General features: G+C 29.7%; 1 protein-coding gene across 2 annotated transcripts; it reads left to right on the forward strand.

Annotated features, from left to right (window-relative positions):
• The first annotated feature begins 1,179 nt into the window (after positions 1-1,179).
• Positions 1,180-3,391, forward strand: LOC107886994 (pectate lyase). Of its 2 annotated transcripts, none has more exons than XM_016811113.2 (4): positions 1,180-1,524; positions 1,792-2,494; positions 2,578-2,820; positions 2,931-3,391. In XM_016811113.2, exons 1-4 carry the CDS (start codon positions 1,334-1,336, stop codon positions 3,156-3,158), a joined length of 1,365 nt encoding a protein of 454 aa, XP_016666602.2. In that variant the 5' UTR covers positions 1,180-1,333; the 3' UTR covers positions 3,159-3,391. The 2 variants fall into 2 exon arrangements, with proteins under 2 accessions (XP_016666602.2, XP_040957818.1); XM_041101884.1 differs by having other exon boundaries at positions 1,924-2,494.
• The last annotated feature ends 4,686 nt before the right edge of the window (positions 3,392-8,077 follow it).

The following is an 8,077-nucleotide window of genomic DNA, read 5'->3' on the forward strand; positions in this document are numbered from 1 at the left end:
ACATCATAACATCTTCAACCCTCAGCCCAACAACACTTTTACCGTTATTGTCCCTCTTAACTTTTTTGGTCACCCTTCCAATACCAATATTGGAGGTGCAGGAATCATCATTACCTTAGGGTTATCACTCATGGCCCTTTTATTATTAACCTCTTCAGTTTTTTCAATTTGGTTTAATTTTTGTCACAAAGGTTCAAATAATCAAATATAATACTTTTTTAATAATTTGTCAACTTTTGACGAAGTAAAGTTAATATTATTTGTATAAAATATTTGAAAATGATATATAAAAAAATAAAATATTATTTTGAATACTTATAACAAAAACATTTACTAAGTTGATTACATTTTAAAAGTGATCAAATACATAACAATATATCAAATTAATATATATTTTTATCCTTTCCTTCATTTTGAATTGGATTTTATGAAATTTTATATAAATAAGAAAACCAAATAGAATGAGTTCACCAATTAAGTTTTACATAAAGGATTTTTTTAGATTAAAGCTTTACTTATTCAATTTAAATTATATGTCCAAACCTTTAGGAAATTAAATTTTAGATTTGTTGTATTAAAAGAAATGACTAGAACAATAACAATTTTGATTTTTGAATTAGAATGTAAACACAAATTTCGAGTTGACATAAGTCCTGAAAAACTAGAGCAAATTAAAGAATTTTAATCATAAAATTAAGTTACAATCACTAACTAAATCCTTTGGTTCTTTTTCTTCCACAAAGCTTTTATTTAAGGCTTAAATAAAAAGTGGTTTGGAGAGGAATAATGAAAACAATATAACTAACAATGGAGTAATTTATTGATAGGAGGTTTAATTTTATGCTCAATTGTTGGCAACCCTTACCATAAAAACAAGATAAAAATGTTTAGTTTAGAGAACAATTAGATTTTATATTTGAAAAATAGTTAAAATCATATGTGCTATGTTGTTTGGCTGGAAACATTAGTTCAAATGAGAATTTAAATTAAGTGTGCAAACATCAGATTTTCACGCATGGATATGTGGGTCACATCATTTATGATATTTTAAGGAAAATTGTTTGGTTTTTAATTTTGTAAAGACAACTCAATATGCTTTATTTGGAAATTTATACCATTCATGAAAGGTTTATTTAAAGGCAATTGAAAAACTCATGGTTCATCAAAATAACCCAAAGCTTTAGCCAACCAAAGTTGGCAACTTCAAGCACTAGCTATTTTTGGGTTTTACCATATTTTGTGTTGTTTAAGTTTTAAAAACCTAGAGCGTACCAAGCTAATTGGATTACAAAAAATATCCCTTTAAAAAAGCTTTACATAGTGAGAAATAACAATGGAGATAACTAAGCTAAGGCTTGTTTTTCTCTTTGCTTTTTTTACCGCAATTCCAAGGCTATGGGCAAATATTGTTGAATTTGATGACTTTTGGAAGCAACGTGAAGAAGAAGCTTGGAAGCTTGCCCTAGCATCTTATGAACCGAACCCAGAAAATGTTACTAATCACCTGAACTACAAAGTTAACAAGTAAATCTTATTATAATTTTCTCCTTTATCTCTCTTTTTCTTTTCTTTTTTTCTTATATTTGTATTCTATTACATTATCACCTGTAATATTTATAAGTTACAATAACCATAGATAATTAATTTAATGATCAAGTTCTCATAACTCACGTGGATGAGGGAGAAATGTTCCAAATTAAATTCCCTTAACCATTTACATGATCCTACATTTTTCTTCACTTTTATGTTAAAGTAGACATTAAGTATATCATCTTGGACGATTTGTTGTAGGGCTCTTAATAAAAGAAGTTCCAACAAAATCATAGAATTTAAGGGTGTTATTACTAATGACACAAGAAGATACTTGAGGGGTAAACACAAGAAGTACACTGGTCCATGCATGGTGACTAATCCGATTGATAGGTGTTGGCGATGCAGGGAGAACTGGGCTGAGAATCGCAAAAGATTGGCGCTATGTGGGCTTGGTTTTGGTCGTAAAGCTACTGGTGGAGATGAAGGAAATTACTATTTAGTGACAGATAATTCTGATGATGATGTTTTAAACCCTAAACCAGGAACTTTACGTTATGCTGTGATCCAGAATAAGCCATTATGGATTATTTTTGCTAAGGATATGCACATCAAATTATCAAAGGAGCTAATTGTTCAAAGCAATAAGACCATTGATGGCCGTGGAGCAAACGTTCATATAGCACATGGATGTGGAATTACACTTCAATTTGTGCACAATGTCATCATTCATAATGTTCATATTCATCACATTATTGAAAGTCGAGGTGGCTTAATTAGGGACTCTGAAGATCACTATGGTTATCGAACAGTCGGTGATGGAGATGGGATTTCTATCTTTGGATCATCAAATATTTGGCTTGATCATATTTCCATGTCTGAGTGCCAAGATGGACTTATTGATGTAATACAAGGTTCCACTGCCATCACCATCTCAAATTGCCATTTCACACATCATGATCATGTAAGCTTTACCTTAAAATGCTCAACGAGCTACACATTTTGTCATCTAGTTTTAGTAACACACTCTCAAATTATATTTTTCAGGTGATCTTGTTAGGTGGAAGTGACACTTATTCTAATGATCAATACATGCAAGTCACAATTGCGTTCAACCATTTTGGAAAAGAATTGATACAAAGAATGCCTAGATGCCGATGGGGATTCTTTCATGTTGTTAACAATGACTACACTCATTGGAAAATGTATGCCATTGGTGGAAGCACGCATCCTACTATTATTAGCGAAGGCAACAGGTATATTGCCCCAAATGACCCCAATACCAAAGAGGTAAATAGAAATAGCTTTATTTAATTTTCTTACCTCAATACACATGATGTAATCAAAAATGTATTTGTAGTTGTACCATTAATTTATTTTTGTTCATTGCAATTCTGTAGATAACCAATAGGAACTATGCACCAGAATCAGAATGGAAGAATTGGGTATGGAGATCAGAAGGAGACTTGTACATGAATGGAGCCTTCTTCAGAACTTCTGGGCCACCCTCACCTCCTAATTTGAGCTTTAGCGAGAAAGATGTGATCAAAGCCAAGCCTGCAACATTTGTTAGAAGACTCACACGTTTTGCAGGGACTCTTAATTGTAAGCAATATGTCAAGTGCTAGAAATAACTCTCAATCTAGCCAAAAAAAAAAACCATTTTCCTTGACATACAAAAAAAAAACACATAATAAGGAAAATATTAATATAGAACAAGCTAACATGATACATATAAATGAAAGCAAAGTATTTTTTTATTTTTTTGAACCGTGTATTATTTTATTTTTTAAATTTTTAAAAAAATGCATTAAACATAAAAAATAAAAGGCTTAAATAGTCATTTAGCCCTTGAATTTGACACATTTTCCCAATTTGTTACTTATGCTTTTTTTTGTCCCAACTTGGTACTTGAATGTTTTTGTCTACCATTTGGTACTTTTTTTTGTAACACCGTTAAGTTTGAACATATGTCACTCTACAATTGCAACACATGTCACTAATGACATCATCATTTAATAAATCGTTAAAAAATCCATTAAATTAATAAATTAATAAAATAAAAAATTAAATTGAAAACATGATTTCTAAGATCAAATTTCTACAATTATTCTAAATCAATTTTTTTATGATTCCATTTGGGTTTCATTGATTGGTTTTTCATTTAATTTTTACAATTTTTTTTCACAATTTTTTTCCTTACTTATTTTCAAAAAATCAATTCCTAAAACAATTTTTTTAGTAAAGACATTTTAAAGTAGAAGTAAAATATTATTTTTGAACCTTTAGTGATTTTAAGATCCCTTTCCCAATCTCCCATTTAAACTAATTTTTAAAGGACTAATCCAATAATTTTCAAAGCCTTAAACCCCAAAATCAAAACTTAAAAAATTACTATTTTTACCTGAGAAAACCATCAATTTTTTTTGGTGTTTGTAATGTTGTTTTAGGTTTATGAAGAATTGTGAAGACTTTTTGACACCCTTTTGATCCATTATTTTAATTTCTTTCTCACCCCACTTGGAAATAAAAAACTATAATAAAGATAAACTAATCAATACCCATAAACATTTTAACCCAAGAAGGACAATTTTAAAGAAAAAGGGTCAAACCTAGAACCCTAATTAAAAACCCATAACCCTACATCGCCAACAAAATCAAGACATCGATTAGGATCATCCAAGGCACCGATGGCTCCGAGAAGAGAGTGGATGTCGATATTCATATGGGTGGGCTTAGCTTCTTCTTATATGAAGAAAAAAGTTATTTCTTATCTATTATTGTAGCAGAAATTGCTTTCAAAGCTAAGGCCATTGGCTCTTGTTGTAAAAACAAAGCAAAACCGGGGGTTTTTTAAAGAACCAAAACAAAATCGAAGCAAAATCAAGGCATTTTCAAAGCTAATGCTATTCACAAATTTTTATGTTTTACGGTTCCATTGGCTTGATTTTCAAATACCTTTTTGAATTTTGAGAGTTCTTTTAAAACTTATGTTATCTATGTTTAATTTATATTATTTTATATTTTTAGATTTTTTAAATATTTTTTATAATGACGTCATTAACACGTATAATGACTCAATCTCTAATACTATCGAAAATTGCAATTTTGGGATCTCATTTTTGTAAAATGAGTTAATAAATATTAAATATATATATTTACAGAGTTAATATACAAAATAATTAAAGATTGATCAAGTAGTTTTGTTGAATCAATAGTTAATTAAGGCTAAAGGACTAAATTGTAATGCCTAATCACTAAAGAGTTTTAATTAACAAAAGACTTGGGAACCTAAATAGCAATTAGCCAAAGTTCCAAAATGGTAAATAAATCATTTTATGTCATAGGTTAGTGGTTGATGATGTTCATTAAGTTAAAGTAATAGTTAAATTAATATAATTAAACCAAATTCAGTTAGATTAATTAGTCCCAAATTAGCATATATATATAAAGCTAGTTGAGAAAAGATGTTATTTTCTTCATTCCACCATTTTCGTCCAAAGAAGAAGAAAAATAGGGAAAGAAAGCTTTTAAACCCTTAAAACTTTCTGCTATCAATTAGGTATGGAGATTTAATCATTTTCTCGTAATTTTTATAGATTTGACGTCATGGAAGTTTGGTTTAACTAGCCTATGTACCAATTTGATAAACTGTTAAAGTTTTAGAAAGTTTCCATTCTTGAGAATTGGATGAGCTAGGTGTAAAATTGATAAAAATTAAGCTTAGATTGTAAAAATGACTAAATAGTAAAGCTTAACAAGCTTGATTGTTAGCTTTGTTATATTAGGGACCAAATGAATAAAATGCAAACCTATTATGGATTTGTGGTAAGAAGAGAAAGTAGATGGCCCTTAATGAGTAAATGTGAAATCAGATTTTAATTTGAAGCTTTATACCAAAAGTTATACTTGCCTTGGGTTTAGGAATTAAATTGAATAAATTGCAAATAGGTTTGGTTTTGTATTTGAATATGAATTAGATGGGATTTGATATTGGGTAATTTTTGAATCATTATTCGTAGCTAAAGACGACTTTGGGTCGTTTAGAGGGAAAGAAAGGATGAGAGCTGACGATGAGTGACGCGAGCTTTCTGTTTGTATTCTATAATTCGAGATCAATCTAATTATTGCATATTCATGTTAAATTGCATGATTTAGAAATGAGAACTAAATTATATATGATGGTTGTATGAATTAAATTATGGTGATTGATATGATATATCGAGATAAAGGACAAAGTTGAATACAATAGAAAGTAGTATAATTTAATTTATATATGATATTTAGTATGAAATTGAGTTGAAACATGTTACATGATATGTCGAAATGGTGAAATGATGATGAATTAAGAATGATAGAATATGAATTGAACTATATGATGAAATTGGAAAATTTGTTACCCTATTAACTATTCGGGCAGAATCGACTATAGTTGGCATACCATAGGATTAGATTGTGAATGGTTTTATAATTTGGTTTAGCCTATAATGCACTTATGTGCCAGTATATTTGCTTCGGTTTGTCCGATAATGCACCTCATGTGCTAGTATAATTGATTCTACTTGTCCAATGATGCATGATGTATGCTAATATATTTCCTTCGATTTATCTGATTATGCACTGCGGTGCCAGATTGATGTGTTGGTTGGTTAATCCATGTATCCATCTTGAGTCCAAGTTCTATTAATAGGGAATATAAAATATGATTCGGATGAATGATATTGGAATTTAATTGATAATACAAACTGATATTATAAAATAAAATTGGATTGGCTATGTGGTAATTGATATGAAATGTGATTGGATTTGGTATATTTGATTAAATATGAAATATGATATACGAAAACCCGTGAAATACCATGCGAATCGATTTTTACAAGCCCAGAGGCCAAATCGAACTCGAACGAGTTAGTAGACTCGAGAAAGAAAATTTAATTATAAAATGAATGATTAAATAACATCGGATGAGATAAGATTGAATATCATAATGATGCATTCATGAGTATATGAATTTGAAATGGAAATTACTATATCTTAGTTAATAGAATGTATGGTATAGTATGTTTAGTTTGATTATTAGCTGAAATGGTGTATAATTATGGAATTTGATTATTGATTATGCAAATTGACATGATTGAATTGTGGCATATTTGGATTATATGCTTATATTGAATATGTTCATTTTGTGATTTCAATCATGGAAATACCGCTAAGCTTTATCGTTCAGGGTATGATTTGTTTTCTCTGAGCGTAGATTTAAATAAATCCAAAAGTTTTGTGGAGTGATCCAGCATCTAGCTTGTGGTCCCCTACTCAACAATGTTTGTATAGTCTTTTTTTGTTCATTATATGACATGTACCTAGGTTAGGTCAGTTTTTACATATTGTATGAACTTGTTAACTTTAGAAGCTAGAATTGGTAATTTGGTAATGGCAAAAGGAATGTTTGAATAGATGAGTTTGGTATAGTTGAAATACATGAATGATGCAAAAATCGTGATCATATGTGCATGAAAGTATGTCGAAAAGGGTTAAATGGATTACAACATAATATTTACTTATGTATTTGAAAGAAATGGTGAAATGGCAATAATATATATGTATAAGTTGTGTTAGATGCTTAGGAAAGGATATTAAATTGTGATATTTTGGCTTGATCAAAACTATAGAAAGGTTGCCTTGTATAAATGAGTGACTGGAATATGTACCAATTTGGACCATTTGCAAACAAACGGCCATGTTGCGACGTTGAGTTAGCAATAAAGTTTTCATAAGTTTGTTTAAGACCCAAAAATTATTGTTATAGTATCATATCTTATATCACTCGTGATTAAATGTTTAATGGTATAAATTGAATGTAATTGATTGTAGTAGCCTCGAAAAAGAATGTGGTATCCTATAGTTTGAACTTGACGATCAGGTTGGGTATGTTGGACAGAAAAAAAATTCAAATACCAAGTTAGGACAAAAAAAACACATAAGTACTAAGTTGGGATAATGTGTCAAATTCAAACGCTAAATAAGTATTTAAGCCTAAATAAAAAAATTGATTTTAGAAAATCATAATTTGCATTTATATGGTTTTAATTGTTTGGATTATTTTCGGGTTGACTTTGAGCTCTTTATTGTCCCTAAGACTTTTATACCCTTAATGTCTAATCCAACAAAACTTGAACTTTTGTCTCTTTTTTTTTTCTTATAAGGTGCTTCTATTCTTATTGTCGTAACTATCACCTAGGGTATAACGCTAGACACCACTAACCAATTAGAGCTAAATCAGTTAACCATCTATTGTCTAAGGTTTTAAAACTGTCCCCGTGTAAAAATCTTAAAAGCTATATTCTATTTTGTTACCATATTTTGGATTCGTGAGTACAATTACATGAAAGGTCATAGCACCTTTTCAACATTTGTCTGAAAACAATCCTACATGTTTCCATGATTACGGGGTTTTATATTGAAATTTTGAAAGAATCCAGAACTAACCCAAAAGTGAAATGTACAATCCAAAATCAAATAAAGAAGGAATCTAAAAGTCAATTAAGCC

Source organism: Gossypium hirsutum, chromosome A03 (genome assembly GCF_007990345.1).
Source record: "Gossypium hirsutum isolate 1008001.06 chromosome A03, Gossypium_hirsutum_v2.1, whole genome shotgun sequence".
NCBI classification, from domain to species: Eukaryota; Viridiplantae; Streptophyta; class Magnoliopsida; order Malvales; family Malvaceae; genus Gossypium; species Gossypium hirsutum.